At 48.4% G+C, this 18,919-nt stretch overlaps 1 protein-coding gene across 5 annotated transcripts in view; it reads left to right on the top strand.

Moving 5' to 3' along the window:
- The first annotated feature begins 2,247 nt into the window (after positions 1-2,247).
- Positions 2,248-18,919, top strand: part of DIP2B (disco interacting protein 2 homolog B) — a 231,372-nt gene continuing 214,700 nt past the window's right edge. For 3 of the 5 annotated variants that reach the window (XM_070052224.1, XM_070052223.1, XM_070052222.1), the window contains exon 1: positions 2,249-2,520. In XM_070052224.1, coding sequence (XP_069908325.1) covers positions 2,421-2,520 — 100 coding nt within the window. In that variant the 5' untranslated portion in view covers positions 2,249-2,420. Of the gene's footprint in view, positions 2,521-18,919 lie in introns of all 5 variants that reach the window. The other 2 variants (XM_070052227.1, XM_070052225.1) reach the window with 2 other exon arrangements.

The raw sequence follows: 18,919 nt of genomic DNA, 5'->3' as shown, positions 1-18,919 counted from the left end.
CTAATTCTAAAACCAAAGACATTATAAGAAGACTGCAGATCAACTTTTCTCATCAACATAGGTGTACAAATCCTCAACAAAATATTAGCAAATCAAATCAACAGGTGCCGACGCTGTGGCATAGTGGGTAAAGCTGCCGCCTGTGGTGCTGGCATCCCATATGGGCACTGGTTCGAGTCCTGGCTGCTCCACTTCCAATCCAGCTCTCTGCTAGGGCCTGGGAAAGCAGTGGAAGATGGCCCAAGTCCTTGGGCCCCTGCACCCACATGGGAGACCCGGAGGAAGCTTCTGGCTCCTGGCTTCGGATCGGCACAGCTCCAGCCATTGTGGCCAAATGGGGAGTGAACCAGTGGACAGAAGACTTCTCTCTCTCTTTCTCTCTTCCTCTCCTTCTCTCTCTCTGTAACTCTTTCAAATAAATATTTTTTAAAAAGGAAAAGAATAACACAAAAAATATTATACTCAGTACACATAACTGAATCAAAGAGTTTAAGAAGAGGGGCTGGCACTGTGGCTCAACAGGTTAAACCACTGCTGTGACACTGACATCTCAAATCGGAGCACTGGTTTGAGTTCTGACTGCTCCACTTTATGTCTGTCTCCCTATTACTGTGCCCAGGGGAAGCCAGCAGAAGGTGGCCCAAGTACTTGGGTCCCTGCCACCAATGTGGGAGACTTAGAAGGAGATCTAGGCTCTGGCTTGGATCTGGCCCAGCCCCTGCCATTGAAGCCATTTTGGGAATGAAACATTGGAAAGAAGATCTCTCTCTCTGTCTCCCTGCCTTTCAAACAAATAAATAAATATTTGTTTTGAAAAGAATCGTAGAGGCTGCCTGGCCCTCTAACACCTGGCCTTGGTAAGTCACACAGTGTCACTCTGCCACATTCCAGGGGTCAAAGCACTCACAAGTTCCTCCACGGTTAGGGGAGAACTGCTGGAAGCAGCATCAGTGAATCTGTAGCCTTTTCTTTCATTTAGAGAGATTTATTTATTTATTTGAAAGGCAGAGTTACAGAGAGGCAGAGGCAGAGAGAAGAGAGAGGTCTTCCTTCCGCTGGTTCACTCCCCAACTGGCCACAACGGCCAGAACTGCGTCGATCCCAAGCCAGGAGCCAGGAGCTTCTTCCAGGTCTCCCAGATGGGTGCAGGGTCCAAGGACTTGGGCCATCTTCTACTGCTTTCCCAGGCCACAGCAGAGAGCTGGATCGGAAGTGGAACAGCCAGGACTCGAAGTGGCACCCATATAGGAAGCTGGCACTGCATCCTAGGTGGCGGCTTTACCCACTATGCCACAGCACCAGCTGCAGCCCTTTAACAAAATGCCTGAGTCCTCGTGTAAACCAGAGGTCACAGATATACAAGTTCTCACAGATTTCCCAACAAGGTGCAGGGAACAAATTTCAAAGACTACTAATCAACCAGCTGTGATAGTGTACCCTTTTTTCAAATTGAAGTTCTTTCTTCAACTTTTTTTAATAAAAATAATTTTATTTGAAAGTCAGAGAGAGAGAGAGAGAGAGAGAGAGAGAGATGAACTCCCATCTGCTGGTTAAGTCCTCAAATGCCCCAAAACAGAAAGGGCTGGGCCAGGCCAAAGCCAGGAGCCAGGAAATCAATCCAGGCCTCCTTCCTGGATGGCACAGACCCAAGTCCTTGCGCCTTCGATGGTTACCTCCTCCCTTCTTGCTCATTGGCAGGAAGCAGGAATTGGAAACACAGCCCGGTCTTGGATCCAGGCACTTGATTATGGGATGTGAGCCTCTCAGCTACTAGCCCACGTGCCTGCCCCAGCTGGTTTATTTTTTAGTTTTCCTTCCAGTCCGTGAATGAAATAAACTATTATTTAGAAATTCCTAATGAATAGGGTTGAGGCCTGGTCTCTGTCTGGATCAGTATTGGAAGGAAATGAAAACACCAGAATCTTCCAGACTGTGGGGAGGAGGGGAGTCAAACATCTTCATGACAAAAACTTGCAATACTATGAAAGAATGTGACTGACAGCTCAAAGCTTCTGGCCGCTGGGAGCCTTCTCTCGCGATTTCGTAGCAGGCAGACACTCCACGTCCACGCTGCGCTAAATCCAAGCATCCACCAGCGAACCTGTTTCGCTAAAGGAGAACCCGGGATGGATGGCCGCCTCGAGCGCGCCATTTCCAGAGATGCCCAGCAGAGGGCGCCTTGAGCCCGCCCGTCCGCGGCCGAGTCGGGCTGCGGAAGAGGCGCGTGCTCCGGCGGGGGGGCGGGGCTGCCACGCTCACGTGACCCTTGCTCATGGCGGCGGCGCTGGCGGCAGCGCTGGCGGCGCTCGGCGGCCGGAGCCGGATCCTGTAAGCCGGGTGTGGGCCCGCGTCAGTCCGTCCCTCCTTTCGGCCTCCTCCTCTCTTCGTCTTCCGGAGTGTGTGCGGCTGGCGGAGCCGGGATGGCGGAGCGAGGCCTGGAGCCGTCGCCGGCCGCGGTGGCCGCGCTGCCGCCTGAAGTGCGGGCGCAGCTGGCGGAGCTGGAGCTGGAGCTCTCGGAGGGTAGGAGCCTGGGGCCCGGGGTCGGGGTCCCTGCGGGGCGCGGGCGCGCGCGGCGGGCGTCGGGGCGGTGCGGCGAGGGGCGCGCGGGGGCAGGAAATGTGGGCAGGCCCTCGGCGGCCGTCCTCGCCGCTCTCTGCCCCCGGCCCCGGGCCGAGCGCGTTCCCGGGGATTGGGGGGGGTGGGATTCATTGTTTTCCCTGGGAGGGGGCCGAGCAGGGCCGGGGTGGGGTGGGGGTCCCCCAGCGTCCCTGCCGAGACAAAGCTGCGCCCGGACGCCTGGGCAGGGCGGGCGCGAGCAGGGTCCTGACAGCTCGCCCCTCGCCTCTGCCTTTGCTGGAGGCCCCGCGCCCGGGTTGCAGCCCCCGGCCCGGCTTCAGAGAGGACGACAGACCCCGGGGGAAATCCGCAGCGGCGTTTCTTCCTCGTGCTGACAATGCGGGGTGCACCGTGGAGGGTCCTGGGGAGCCTGAGCCCTTAACCCCGGGGAGCCCCCCAGCCGGGGGCCGTGTCGGGACCACCTTTGTCGTTAGGGCTGCTCTCCCCGTGCGTGCGGTGTTGGGGCTGGCTTTTCCTTGGCTGATTCCCTTTCGGAGTCGAATCCTGGCCGCCAGCCGGTGTTCTCTCGACAATGGATGGGTCCAGGGAAGACTGATTGATTGAGTGAAATTTTTTTTTTAAAGATGGAGTAAGTCAGGCCACGGGTGTCTGAAGTCCCCCCGGACAACAATGACACCCAGCGCTCTGTGGTGGGCAGTTGTGATCGCTTCTCTGTCAAGTTCCCGTTTCTATCACGGCCTTGCCTCTCAGACAAAAGCGCCCCCCCCACCCCGCCCCAAGCTTGAGATCAACACTTTCGTGGCTTCCCCGGAGTTGTGTATTATTCTTGCCGAGTTCCTGTTCAGAGGCCCTCTCCAGTAGCATTTTTCAACGGGATTGAAAGCTGTTGATTGGAAAAGCGTGTATGTGACAGGGTCCCAGGGGGCGTTCTGACTTTTTTTTGTTTTCTTATCGAGGTATTTGGGGCCCCCCCACCCCCTTCCAGAATCCCTCACAATGAAAAGTCAGTATGAGATTTCTGTGTTGTAGGTCCGGTCATGCGTTGGAGGAAATCATTATTTTAAAGAAGTCTTTTAGGTTTTCCCACTGTATGGGAGGTGCTGTGTTCACCTTCACTTAATTACCAACATAGTGTTCAATTAATCAGTTGGGAAGTGTTTAGGAAGATAAGGATCCTTCGGGGCTTGTCTGTCTAGTTACACCTTGGCTTGAAAAATTCGCCAGGCACACCCAGTCGCATTCAAGTAATGGCTGAGCCTTAGTTAAGATGTAAATTTCTTTAAGGTCCCCCCCCCCCCAAATTGAGGGGTGTTTGCATTCCCTTCAGCCCTGCCTCTTGAGATTCATCACTCTGTTGGCCAGAGCCTTGTCATTAAATCTGATGATTTCCATTCAGATTGGACCTTCAAAAGTATTTTGTTAACAGATCAGTTAGCTTTGATTAGCCCGAAAGAGAGTTTTGCCCGGACGTTTGGGGCGGAGTGAGGTTGAAGTAGGAGTTGATTGCTTCTCCGCGCTGAGGGGAATCCTGCAGACTCCTTCCAGCTGGTTATTGTTTACTGCAGCTCTGGGTCTTTCTAGACTCTCGGGGGGACTGCTTCTAGGACCCACGAGTGATTTGCTCACCTCCCTCTCTTCAGAGGTGTGATGCTCGCTGAAACTGCGACTGCCAGGGGCTTAAACGTTTTAAGGACAAGCGCACGGTTGGTTTTCCAGTGTAGGATTGTTTTGGTTGGCATCTGACTTAGTTTGAATTTGCTTCTTACAGACTTATGCTGTGTTACCCAGTGTTTCATCTCTTAGCAATGGATAACACTGGGGAAAGTACAGTGGAAACCCTTGGGCCTGCAGTGTCAGCGTGATGGCCATGTCTGTCTGTCTGTCTGTGTTGCCTAAAGCACAGAGGTGGTTGACTGTAGAGCAGGTTGGCGTCATTAGGAATTCACATGCAGTTCACCCAGCAGCCCCAAATCTGTGGTGTTATTTGTGATGACTGGTGGCATATTTTGAACTTAACCTTTGTTTGTTTTAGATTTGCTCTACAGTGCCTGCTCTGACAAAAGTACTTTGCTTTAAAAAAAAAAAAAAGGTTCTTTTAACTCTTGTGTGCATCACACATTGCTGGCGGTGGTGCCTTCATTTCTCTGTGTTCGTCTTTTGAGGCTCAGGCTTGCGGCCGATCATCGCCGTGGACGGGGTCTGAGCCGGTTGCTGGTGGAGCCTCCTTTGTGCCTACCTGTATTTTCAGCTGCAGGCTTTACTCATAGATCAGGCAGCCCTGCTGGCTGACTGCAGGTCTGTGCCTCCTGTGGGCTGCTTGCCGCAGAGTGCACGCAGAGACCGTGATGTGTCTGGTGCTTCAGGCAGGTCACCGTGCACTTGGTAGTTGAAGCCTCTCGCTTCTGCGCGCAAAAGACCCGTGGAAAACTGTCTGGAGAATCCCTGAGGGATTGAATTTACATAGAATTGGGAATTCTTCTGTAGATGAATCACATAAATCATTTTTCTGTAGATGAGTCAGATAATAATGGATGAGTCAAAGTTTTTAAAACATTTATTTATTTGAAAGATGAAGTTACAGAGAAGGAGACGCAGAGAGAGAGAGAGAGAGAGAGAGAGGTCTTCTGTCTGCGGGTTCACTCCCCAAATGGCTGCAATGGCCAAGGCTGGGCCAGGTGGAGCCCAGGAGCCTGGAGCTTCTTCTCGGTCTCCCACGTGGTGCAGGGCCCCAGCACTTGGGCCATCTTCCACTGCTTTCTCAGGTGCCTTAGCAGGGAGCTGGATTGGAAGCGAAGCAGTTTGAACTATGGGATGCCGGCCTTCAGAGTAGGTTTTTATAAGTATTCTAATGATAGAAATTTTTTTCATGGCCCACATGTATTATTATATATTTGATAGTGAGCTCTGTTGTCTGAACTTTACTCATACCAACTAATTTTTCCTCTTAAGGAGAAGCTACCAGACAGGTGTAAATCACAATTCCAGATAGTTCTGTTGAACCTCTCTCTGCTCTTTTCAGATCTTTGAGCCGTCACGTAGGCATTTAGTTCGGTGGATGTTCTGGGCCTGCCGTATGCAAGGGTTAAAGATGTGAGCAGCAGACTGCAAGCTCTCAGGGAGCCCTGATTCTAGTTAAGGAAATCACTTACAGATACAACAAAGCAGCACGTGAGACTGATGGTTACGCGCCTTCAGAGAAAAGAGGAAGCCGTGTGCCTTGCCGTTGTACAAGAGACAGCAGAGTCCTAAATGTGAGATGGATTCTGTAGCTGGCAGTGAGGGCTGTGGTGTAGCCGGTGCCGTCTGGACTTTGGTGCAATGGAAGGGAGGGTGTTGACCCCACACTCCTGTATCCTGTTGCTGGGAGCGTGTCCCCAAACCGTCCAGGGATGGCAGCTGGACAGGTGTTTCAGATTCAGCAGGGCTATCAGGAAGGATTCACCCTTTTCTTGTTTGAATACTACTCTGAACGCAGACAACAGAGTCACCCCCTCCCTTTCTCCTGCCCATTGGTCCTTGAAGCATGGCACAAGGTCCACCTTGTAGGAGGCTGCTTCTAAGGAGTTGCAGGGAATTCTCTTTAGGAGTGGGGAAGAGGAGAGAGAGATGCATTTTGTGTTTCACAGTTGCCGAGGCAGGCAAGTAGAGTTAAGCTACCTGAACACTGGTCAGTTCCTCCTGCTGTCCCTTATTGGAAACAGGCCTCTTCCCTTGAAAGATAGTGTCATCATGGGTTCGTAGGATACACCTTGTCAGAAAGCTATGGCTGAGCCGCTGCAGTGCCTGATGTTGGTGGTATTAAGGAAAGCAGGAGTGTATGTTTTTTTTTTTTTTTAAGATTTATTTTATTTATTTGAAAGAGAAGGAGAAACTGAAAGAGGTCTTCCGTCTACTGGTTCACTCAACAAATGGCCACAATGACTGGAGCCGGGCCATGCTGAATCTAGGAGCCAGGAGCTTCTTCCTGGTCTCCCACTTGGACGGAAGGGGCCCAAACACCTGGGCGGTCCTCTGCTGCTTTCCCAGGAAGCTGGATCGGAAGTGAAGCAGCCGGGACTCGAACTGGTGCCCATATGGGATACTGGCACTGCAGGAGGCAGCTCAACCTGGCCCTGGGAGTGTATATTTTTATTTTTATTTATTTATTTTTTAAAAGATTTTATTTATTTATTTGACAGGTAGAGTTACAGACAGTGAGAGGGAGAGACAGAGAGAGAGAAAAGTCTTCTTTCCGCTGGTTCATTCCCCAAATGGCCGCAATGGCCGGAGCTACGCCGATCCGAAGCCAGGAGCCAGGTGCTTCTTCCTGGTCTCCCATGTGGGTGCAGGGGCCCAAGGACTTGGGCCATCTTGCACTGCTTTCCCAGGCTACAGCAGAGAGCTGGACTGGAAGAGGAGCAGCCGGGACTAGAATCAGCGCCCATACGGGATGCCAGCGCTGCAGGTGGAGGATCAACTTATGGTACCATGGTGCCGGCCCGGGGGTGTACATTTTTAAACAACACAAAAAGGGCATTACCTAAGTGATCTTCCTTTTTTTTTTTTTTTTTTTTTTTTTTAATTTATTTGAAAGGCAGAGTGACAGAGAGAGATGTTCCATGCACTGTTTCACTCCCCAAGGGGCTCAATGGCTGGGGCTGGGCCAGGTCGAAGCCAAGAGCAAGGGTCTCTCATGTGGGTGGCAGGGGCTGCCTTCCCAGGAGCATCAGCAGGGAGCTAGATTGGAAGCCAAGCAACCAGGACCCAAATCAGCATTCTTGTATGTGACGCTGGCATCGCATCCCAGGTAGCAGCTTAACCTGCTGTGCCATGGTGCTGGCTTTGTGATCTGCCTGGCATGAATGTATTTTTGGCGGGGTGTATTTTTACATTGGAACCCAACTTTAGGAATTGTTGTCAGAGCCTGTGATATACTACTTTGAAAATCTTCTTGGTGGCAAATTTTAATCCTTTGAGGGAAGAGTTTCATTTTGGAGGTTACATGGAGTTTAGTAAAGAAAAGCTAGTTAACATTCTTTTGGAGCCAGACTACTTGTGACTGAGAAAATTAGACTGATTATAAATTGATTTTAGTTGTGACTATGAAAACTTGAGGTTTTGGGGGGGCTGGTCTGTGATGCAGTGGGTTAGCTGCCACCTGTGATACCAGCATCCCATATAGGCTCCAGTTGATGTCCCAGCTGCTATGCTTCTAAGCCAGCTCCCTACTAATGGCCTGGGTAAGCAGCGGAAGATGGCCAGAGTGCTTGGGCCCCTGCCACGCACATGGGAGACCCAGATGGAGTTCCTGGCCCCTGACTTTGATGTGGCTCAGTCCTGGCCATTGCAGCCATTTGGGGAGTGGATCAGTAAATGGGATAATGGAATATGTCTATGTCTCTGTCTGTCTCTGTCTCTTTCTCTAACTCTGCCTTTCAAATAAATAAATCTTTTTTTTTTAAAGAAAATAGGTTTTGTGGACAAAAGAAGAAGTGAGAGATTCATGGAAGAATGATTCACCTAATTGTAAAGGATAGCACTTGTTAACAAGGGGAGACCATGGTATGAACTAACCTTGGGGCCAGCGTTGTAATATAGTGATGAAGCCTCCCTCTGTGGGCCCTGGTTTGATTCCCAGCTGTTCCATTTCCAGTTCAGCTCCCTGCTAATGGCCTAAGAAAAGCAGCAGAAGATGGCCCAAGTGCTTGGGCCCCTACTACCCATGTGGGAGACCCAGAAGAATATCCTCGCTTCTGGCTTCAGCCTGGCTCAGCCCCTGCTGTTGGGGCCATCTGGGGAGTGAACCAGTGGATGAAAGATCTCTCTCTCTGTCTCTGTCTCTCTCTGTGTAACTCTTTCAAATAAATAAATAATAAATGAGTCTTTTTTTTTTAATTTATTTGACAGGTTGAGTTATAGACAGTGAGAGAGAGACAGAAAGGTCTTCCTTCCGTTGGTTCACCCCCACTACGGCCGACACACTGCACCAATCCGAAGCCAGGAGCCAGGTGCTTCCTCCTGGTCTCCCGTGTGGTTACAGGGCCTGAGGACTTGGACCATCCTCCACTGCCTTCCCGGGCCACAGCAGAGAGCTGGACTGGAAGAGGAGCAACTGGGACAGAATCCAGCACCCCAACTGGGACTAGAACCTGGGGTGCCAGTGCCGCAGGCAGAGGATTAGCCAAGTGAGCCGCGGCGCCGACACCAGTCATGTATTTTCTAATTATTTAAGTCACTCTTCATTTGACCTTAATGCGAGTTCCTACAGAGGTCATTTATGTTGCAAACTTATTTTCAGTAACTTACAACTGTTGTGTACATTGTTTGGGAATGCAGTAAGTTTTTGCTCACTTTAGTTTGATTTGAATTAAAAAACAAGTGGAGACTTAGTTTTGGCTCCCTGTGGGTTGTACTTTGATTTTGGTGGGCCTGGGTCTCAGTCCTGGCTTGTTAGCTCTGTGACCTTGGACAACTGCCTAACGTCCCTGGTTTTAGTTTCTCCAGTCCTTAAAAATGGAATGACAGCCTCATCAGAGCTGTGAGGAGGTTAAAATGAGACAGGAACGTTGAGTGCAGTGTGGTATCCGGTGAGCACTCGGCACAGGTTAATCTTTATTGCGTCTGATAGTAAGTGAATGCGCTAGGGCTTGGCTGTTTTTAATATCTCGTGTTACTTAGTAGAATAAGGTTACATGTGAAGTGATGAATGGAATCAATTTGTGGATATGCTTTTTAAAAGTAGGGCTTCACTCCATGAGTTGTTCCTGTCGTCACCCTGTATCCCTAGTGCGACACATGTTGGGTCACTTTCGGCAGTTGACTGGAGCAGAAAAGAGCGGCTGGTTTGTTTCATACAGACGTCTGGCATGTGTACATTTCTGAGCGTGTGGGTCTGGCAAATGGCTCTGACATGTAAGTGTGCTTTCTAAGACTCAGGCATCTACAAACTATGAAAAGGCCTCTGTGAGTGTTCGAAAGCTACAAATGTTTGTTTTTAAAAATTTTAAAAGTTTGTTTCCATTTTTATTTGAAAGAGAGGGAGACGTGGAGAGAAATCTTCTGTGCACTGATTTACTCTCCAAAGTCCACAATAGCCAGGGCTGGGCCGAGCTAAAACCAGGAGCCAAGAGCTCAGTCCAGGTCCCCTGTGTGGGCAGTAGGGACCCAAGCACGTGAGCCATCACCTGCCGCCTCCCAAGGTGCACAGGAGCAGGAAGCTGGGTTGAAGGGTAGCAGCTGGGACTCAAGCCAGCACTCTGATAGGGGACGTCGGCATTGTCGGTGGTGGCGTGACACCAGCCCCTCAGGTGTTTCTGGACTCATTTTGTCTCCTGTTTGCCCTTAGCAAAAACATCTTGTTGCTTTTTCCTTCAAAAGTTTCCTGCATTTTTTATGCTTTTAGTTGCAGTTAGCACTGTCATCCGCGAACCTTCTGTCATCAGCACTCACTGGCCTGATTGGAATAGTCTCTTTTTAGCTCCAGAGTCATCTTTCATTTTTCTTAAAATACTCTTATTGACGCCATTGCTAAGTCTAACACTGTGTCACTCATTGTCTGTAAACGTTGAATTTCCTGAAGGTAGAGATGGTTGGCTATATATTTTTTTAAGATTAATTTTATTCAAAAGGGAAAGTTAGAGATATCTTCCATCTGCTGATTCACTCCCTAAATGGCCACAGCAGCTGGGGCTGGGCCAGACGAAAGCCAGGTTTCCCACACAGGTGTAGGGGCCCAACCACTTGGGCCATTTTCCTCAGCTTTTCCAGGCACATCAGCAGAAAGCTGGATCAGAAGTGGAGCATCCCAGAATCGAACCAGTGCCCATATGGGATGCCAGTATTGCAGGCAGCAGCTTAACCCACTATACCACAGTGCAAATCCCCCTGTGTTGTTCTTTTTTTTTTTTTTTTTTTTAAGATTTATTTATTTATTTGAAAGTCAGTTACACAGAGAGAGGAGAGGCAGGGAGAGAGGTCTTCCGTCCGCTGGTTTACTCCACAGTTGGCTGCAATGGCCGGAGCTGGGCCAATCCGAATCCAGGAGCTTCTTCCAGGTCTCCCAGATGGGTGCAGGGGCCCAAGGACTTGGGGCATCTTCCTCTACTTTCCCAGGACACAGCAGAGAGCTGGATCAGAATTGGAGTAGCTAGGTCTCGAACCAGGCCCATATGGGATGCCTGCACTGCAGACAGCAGCTTTACGCACTACACCACAGCATCGGCCCCTTCTGTGTTCTTTACCTTAGGATCAAAGTGCTTTTGTGCACCTCAGAGAGTCCCATCTTTTTTTTTTTTTTTTTCCTTTTTTTCCTTTTTAATGCTTTATTTATTTAAGTGAAGGGCAGAGTGACAGAAAGGGAGAAGCAGAGAGAGGATTTCTCATCTGCTAGATCACTCCGCATACGGTGGCAACAGCTGGGACTGGGCCAGACCAAAGCCAGGAACTCCACCCAGGTCTCTCATGTGGGCCACAGTGACTCAGGAACTTGAGCTATCATTTGTTGCCTTCCCAGGCATGTTAGTAGGGAGCTGGATTAGAAGCAGAGCAGCCAAGACTCTAATTAGTACAACGATATGGGATGTTGGTGCAGCTTAACCCACTGCACCACAGTGCCAGCCCGTTTTTGTTGATTGTTTATACAATAGAGAATTAAGTGAGTTTTTCATGTTCTTGTGTTTATAGTTAATATGATGCTTTGAGGTATAGATGTTCTTCTGTGAACATGATAGATTCTGAAAGGCCATTTCTGTGTGATTCCATTGTGCCACAGTGACAGAATCTTTGGATCCACGGGTTGGCTTCATTGCACCTGAGATCTCTTTGAAGTCGCCTGCAGGATTTTGAGTGTGTGTACATACATGTCTTTTTTGGGAGTGGGGTGCACAGCATTTATTAGTTTCTTGAAGAGGACTGTGAAGCAAAATTAAGCACCAAGTCTGTGTTCATTAGCTTTCATTTCCACTAGCCTGTCAGGAAGCTTCCCTCCCCACTGTCTACCAATCAAGTTCTCTATCAGTTTACATCTTTCCTCCTTTCCATCTCTTCTCAGAGGAAGACCTAACACCCCCAGCCCCTACCCCTGTTGTAGCGTGTGTTCCTCTGACTTCACACACATCCCTTGTCTTCTTTTTTTTTTTTTAATTTTTTTGACAGGCAGAGTGGACAGTGAGAGAGAGAGACAGAGAGAAAGGTCTTCCTTTGCCGTTGGTTCACCCTCCAGTGGCCACCGCGGCTGGCGCGCTGCGGCCGGCGCACCGCGCTGATCCGATGGCAGGAGCCAGGAGCCAGGTGCTTTTCCTGGTCTCCCATGGGGTGCAGGGCCCAAGCACCTGGGTCATCCTCCACTGCACTCCCTGGCCACAGCAGAGAGCTGGCCTGGAAGAGGGGCAACCGGGACAGAATCTGGCGCCCCAACCGGGACTAGAACCCGGTGTGCCGGCGCCGCTAGGCGGAGGATTAGCCTAGTGAGCCGCGGCGCCGGCCGCACATCCCTTGTCTTCTGCGACCTTGGGATCTCACTTCATTGATCCATTCATTCTTTATATATATATAATTTGTTTCTTTGAGAGGTAGAGTTAGAGAGAGAGAGAGAGAGTTAATGAGAGAGAGAGAGAGGTCATCCATCCTCCTGGTTCACTCCCCAAATGGCTGCAATGGCTGGAGCTGCGCCAATCTGAAGCCAGGAGCTTCTTCCACGTCTCCCAGGCGGGTACAAGGGCCCAAGGACTTGGGCCATCATCTACTGCTTTCCCAGGCCATAGCAGAGAGCTGGTTCGGAAGTGGAGCAGCCAGGACTTGAACCGGCCCTCATGTGGGATGCCAGCACCATAGGGGGAGGCTTAACCCACTAAGGCTCAGCACTGGCCCCCGAGTCTTTTTGTCTTTCTCTCATTTTCCGCCTCTCACTTAACACTTGGCTGTCTTCTTTTTCCCTTCATTGCTTGTCTCCCTTCTTAAAAACCAACCAATCAAACTTCTGACAGTTTTGCTTGCGAATCTGCTTGCTCTCGTGTGTGGGCCTTGCTCTCAGTTTTGAGCCTAGGAGGTGTAGCCTACATTTCCTTTCTCTTATTTTCTCTACTCACTGCTCAATTCATTGCTTCTGCCCTATCAAGCCCCTGAAACAGCTGTTTCCAGGGTCACGAGGGATTTCTGATTCCAGGCCGCAAAGTACCTGTGATGGATATAGCATCTTTCTCTGCAGCATTGGATACCACAGACTTTTATCATGATAAAACTCTCCTTCCTTAACTGTTCGCGGCAGGTTCCTTCTGGCCCCTAATTGTTCCTTCTCATGGGCTTCTTTTTCCAGCTATCTGTCATTATTCTTCCTCTCACTTCACTTGACACTTGCTGAATGACCTCATGCATGCCCAGGGCTTCAGCTGTCATAGCTATGCAGATGGTTCCCTAGTTTGTATCTTTAGGCCTGGCTGCTCATTGGTTCCCTCAGGCAGTTGTAAACCGGTGGGGCCCAAAGCCAGCCCTTGTCCTGCTCCACAGTTACTCTACGCATGACGTCCACTTAACTGTCTCCGTTGTCCTGCTGCCATAACAAAGTACCCAAGGCTAATTTCAGAACAACAGAAGTTCACTGTTCCCCGTTTAGAAGCTGGAAAGTCCAAGATCAAGGTGCCTGCAGATTTGGTATCTGTTGAGGGCTTTCTCCCTGCTGAAGGCAGCATCTTCTTGCTGTCCTCATATGTCCTCATATGACAGGGGTAAACAGGCCCCCTTACATCTCTTGTATGTGTGCTCATCCTATTCGTGATGGTTCTGCCTTGTCAGCTGCTAAAAGCCCCCTATCTTAATACTGGGAATTAAGTGCCAAAAGATGGGTTTTGAGGGGCCACAAATATTCAGAGTGTAGCAGTTTTACACAACTCAAAAATTGGAAGTCGTCTTTCGCTTGTAATGAATCACCAAGTCCTGTTAACTCTCTTCTGCTTCCCCATTTTGTGTCCGTCTTAGTTCAGCCACTTATCTTTTGCCTAGACTATTGCAGTAGTCTCCTGACTGGTCTGCTTGCCACCAGTCTCTTCCCCCTCCAGTCCATCTTCTCTACCCTGCTGTGGAGTGACCACACTGAAACAAACCTGATCATGCCCTTTTCTCTCTTTGCAGTTTTTTTGTTGGCTTCCCTTAGAGCTCAGCATAAAATCCAGGCATCTTCTGTGTGTACAAGACCTCCCGCACTTCCCTGCATGCACTGTGCCTTTCACTTCCATGCCTTTCTCTAAGGCATGTTCTTCCCTTTAACTGTCTGGTTCCCTTCTGTTCTACCCAGTTTCCTATGAGAAGCTGGCCTTTCCTGGGCTGTCTTAAGTTTAGATCTCTGTGTAAGTAGTCATCAGCTATTGAGTGCTTATTATGTAGAGGGCCTGTTCTTAGCATTTTATACTCATTTACCCTGCCTGGCCAGTAAGAAGGTGCTTAAATACATAGCTCCTGTTATCATAATGATGAAGGAAGGACATGAACTAGCAAACAGCATGTGAGAGTTGAGTAGAATGTGATGGATGCCACCTCCCCATACCTGCTAGGCACCCTCGGATCCTTCCCTTCCTCCCTGGTGGTAATTAACAGCAGTGCTCAGTGCATGGCACTGGGAAAGAGACCTAAAAACTGGGCTCAAGTCCTCTTTCTGCTGCTTACCACGTGACCTTTGGTAAGTGTTTGCAAGGTGCTTCTTAATCTTAACTCTTCAAGACACGCGATTTCCAATATGTAGAGCATTGTTGAAAACATGAAGCCGAGAGTACAGTGTGCTGTTGACAGCCAAGTCTGGTTGGCTCTAAGCTCCACGATGCTTCCACCATGGCCCTTCTGTGCCCATCTCCTGACTCACTTTTCAAGTAATTTCAGCTGCTGATTCTTTTCCATCCTAAGTGGCCCTTTCCTTAGGATACAGCTCCTGGCTTTGGGGTTTTTTGGGGTAGGGCTCCCTGGAGAGAGAACACTAGCCATGTTTTCCCCAATCTCAGAGACACAGGAGTATCATTTGTCACCTCCAGGATTGCCCTACTGGCACAGAAGAGTCAGCAAAGTTCTATTCAGAGGGCTTCCATCATCAGCCTAACAACTGCCTCCATGTGACTTACTTACTTACTTTCTTTCTTTCTTTCTTTTTTTTTTTTAAGATTTATTTATTTATTTGAAAGAGAGAGAGAGAGAGAGGGAGGGAGGGAGGGAAGGAGGGAGGGACGGAGGGGGAGGTCTTCCATTCACTGGTTCACTCCTCAATTGGCCGCAAAGGCCGGATCTGTGCCAAGCTGAAACCAGGAGCCAGGAGCTTCTGGGTCTCCCACACGGGTGCAGAGACCCAAGGACTTGGGACATCTAATGCTTTCCCAGGCCGTAGCAGGATTGGAAGTGGAGCATCCGGGTCTCAAACCAGCGCCTATATGGGATGCCAGCACTGCAGGTGGCGGTTTTACCCTCTACACCACAGCGCCAGCCCCTTATTTTATTTCTTAAAAGAACAAATGATACTGCAGAAAATCCTTTTAGACATCTATAAAATATAATTTTCTTGTCTCTTTTTTTCCCTTAATTTTTTTAAAGATTTATTTATTTATCTGAAAGTCAGAGTTACACAGAGAGAAGAGAGGCGGGGAGAGAGAGAGAGGTCTTCCATCCGATGGTTCACTCTCAGATGGCCGCAACGGCCGGAGCTGCGCCGATCCGAAGCCAGGAGCCAGGAGCTTCTTCCGGGTCTCCCACGTGGGTGCAGGGGCCCAAGCACTTGGGGCATCTTCTACTGCTATCCCGGGCCATAGTAGAGAGCTGGACAGGAAGTGGAGCAGCCGGGTCTCGAACCGGTGCCCGTATGGGATGCCGGTGCTTCAGGCCAGGGTGTTAACTCACTTCGCCACTGCGCTGGCCCCTTTTTCCCTTAATTTATTTGTGAGGCAGAGAGAGAGAGATGAGAGAGAAGGAGAGCACTCTGATCTGTTTGATGTACTTCCCAAATACCTTTAACAGCCCCCCAGCTGGGAATGAAGCCAGGACTCAGGAATCAATCCAAGTCTCTCCTGTGGGTGGCAGGGACCCATTCACTTGAGCCATCGCTGCTGCCTCCCAGGGTCTGCATTAGCAGGAAGCTGGGAGTCAGGAGTGGAGCCAGGTACCGAATCTAGGCACTCTGATGTCTTTTTTTTTTTTTTTTTTTAAGAATTTATTTATTTATTTGAAAAGCAGAAGCACAGAGAGAGGATAGAGAAATCTATCCGTTGGTTCATTACCCAGATGGCTGCAATGGCGAGGGCTGGGCTAGGCTGAAGTCAGGAGCAGGAGCTACTTCCAGGTCTCCCATGTGGGTGGCAGGGGCCCAAGAACTTGGGTTGTCTTCTGCTGCTTTCCCAGGCACATTAGCAGGGAGCTGGATTGGAAGTGGAACAGCTGGGACTTGAACTGGTGCACATATGAGATGCCGGCGCTGCGGGCGGAGGCTTAACCCTTTTACGCTGCAGCGCTGGCCCCGCTCTGATGTGTCTTAATCACTGGACAGCATGCCTACCCTTATGTATTTGTCTTTTGATATGAAATTGATTTTTGCTCCTTGAGTTGAGAAGGAGATGATGAGGAGCTTTAAGGGAAAATGAAGGGGAAAATATTTGGATGCTGCACAGGAGAGCCCCAAGTGAACATCCATAGTTTTGGCCTCTGATCAAGGTCTGTGGTGTGCACTGAACTTGCTTTTGGGCTGTGGCATTCTGGTGCAGAAAGAGTTTTCAGACTTTGCTGGGATATCTGATGATTAGTTTTAGAAATGTATAAATTGATGTAGATGTTTCTGTAACTGACTTCAATCTTTCTTGGAGTTACTCTTTTTTGTGGAGGAATTGTGATATAATATCCCTTTATTTCACAGCACTGTTGCTTTTAGGGATACATTAAAGCATCTTAAAGTTTTTTTCCTTTCTTTTTTAAGGACTTTGGATCATATTGGTTTAAGTTACTCATAGACTGGAACTTGTGGGTTTGAGCTTGGGTTAGGCTTAAATGGATTTTATGGTGCCAACCATTGTTGTCACTGACTCTATTCTAACAATGAACTGTTAGGTAGAAACTTCTGATAGTTTCTTGATCAGTAACTGTGACAAAGACAACCAGTTTCAAAGTTTTACCTACTTTCTTGGGCTTCCTCTCTGGCATAGAGAAACTTTCATTTTTAAGTTGGACATGTGGAGAACACGGTAGTCTGAGTTTTCCTCCCAAGGTTCTCTGTCTGTTGTTTGTCTTCGAGTACACCAGTACTAGAAAATGGACTTCCTGTTCAAACAACTTCCCCATTTGTTGGTTCTCTGAGCTCTGCTCTCACTTACTCCGTGTTGTAGCTATTTTTCAAATTATCTTAGGGTTTCAAAATTACCACTCATGAATGTCCTCATGTCCCCTCAGTAAGGAGGTGGGGGCAGCACATGGTTTCAGTTTAACTGGTGCACAGTCTAGACTGTGCCATGGGCCTCCTTCTCGCTCAGACAGACTTCTGTGACAGTCACACTGGTTCCTCATCCTTTTCCCCAGTAGGTTCATTCTCCTCTGCATTTTCCTTGTCAGGACTGCCTTTTCTCCTAGGCCCAGCTGATGTCCCCTTCCTCGTGAAACCAGCTGGCTGCTGTAGTCCATGCTAATCCATTCTGTCTTTAGGCCTTTGGGTTCAGTTGCACAGGTTAACACTTAATTGACTGTTGTTTCTTTCATTCATTCGTTACTTTTGCCCCCTCTGCATCAGACTTTAGATTTTTTGAGTGTAATGACAAATTCTTCTACATGTCCAGTAAGGTGCTGGACACATCAGTATGTCAGTAGAGTTGTGTTTAGCACATGTGTTTGCAAGATTTCCTGAGAGGGTGAGATGTGTATAGAAGGCAGATCCCTGCTGTCAAGGAAAAGGAGCTCTGAACCTAGTAACTTTCCAGTAAATAAGTATTGGGGTGATAAAAACATTAGTTTAAGTGATTGTCTTCTGGACATTTACAAGCATTTAAAAAATATTTTAAGTATTTTTGTTTTCTCCTTAAGTATTAAGATTTAAAACAAGGACATTTAAAATTATTGTGGGGAGGTGGCAGCTTGCTTATATCTCTGCTTTTTTTTTTTAAACTCAGTTCAGGTAAAATAGCAATTTCAAAGCTCAGGGCCATAAGGAGAACTCACGAAGTTAATGTTAGAGGGCTTGGAGATCGATCTAGGTAACTAAAAATGCAAATAATCAAGGCTGGCATTGTGGCACAGAGGGTTAAACCTCTGCCCCTACCAACGCTAGCATCCCATATTGGAGGTCCAATTCAGGTTGGTTGGTCTACTACTACTACTACTACTACTACTACTACTTCTTCTTCTTTTTTTTAAGACTTATTTATTTATTTGAAAGGCAGAGTTACAGAGAGGCAGAGGCAGAGAGAGAGGTTCTCTATCTGCTGGTTCACTCCCCGGATAGCTGCAATGGCCAGAGCTACGCCAATCTGGAAACTTATTCTGGGTCTCCCATGCTGGTGCAGGGGCCCAAGGACTTGGGTCATCTTCTACTGCTTTCCCAGGCCTTAGCAGAGAGCTGGATTGGAAGTGGAGCAGCTGGGACTGGAACCAGCACCCATATGGGATGCCGGCACTGCAGGCGGTGCTTTACCCACTATGCCACAGTGCCAGCCTCTGACTCACTTCTGATCCAGCTCCCTTTTAATGTGCCTGGGAAAGCAATGGAAGATGGTTCAAGTACTTGATCTCCTGCCACCCATGTGGGAGACCAGAATGGAGGTCATTGCCGTTTGGGGAGTGAGCAAGTAGATGGAAGATGGATGGATCTCTCGCTATTTTTGACTGACTTTCCCTCTCTCTGTCACTCTTTCAAACAAATAAATCTTTGTTTAAAATGCAAATAATGTAAATTTTTGATGGATAAATGATGCTACAAGACAAACTCTCTTAGCTGAAAAAAGATTCCAAATTAGAAAAGACTGCAGATTAAAGTCTACTGCTTTCCAGGCAAGTGTGGTGAAAAAATTAACCTAGGCATATTCCAGATTTAAAAAACAAAACAAAACATACAAGATCGTACGCAGAAGGATTAAAACTACAGCCAATGTATGTAAATGATTGTTCATGTTTAAAGTACTGAAACTTTGATGATGGTGGAAGACTGTTTTGAGATGCCGATACTCCAAGAATCCTGTATGAAGTCTTTAATGCAAAAGAAAGCTCTAAGTGACTGTGCAAGGTTTCAGAAATTTTATTACCTGCAGACTCTAATATAAATAATATATACTTTAATCAAAAAGGTGAGACAGAGACTGCAAGTTAGGAGGAGAGGAAACAGTGATGGAAAATAGCTTTTGAAGTATATATGTATGTAGAGAGA

This window comes from Oryctolagus cuniculus, chromosome 11 (genome assembly GCF_964237555.1).
Source record: "Oryctolagus cuniculus chromosome 11, mOryCun1.1, whole genome shotgun sequence".
NCBI classification, from domain to species: Eukaryota; Metazoa; Chordata; class Mammalia; order Lagomorpha; family Leporidae; genus Oryctolagus; species Oryctolagus cuniculus.
This window is presented reverse-complemented; position numbering and strand designations above follow the sequence as displayed.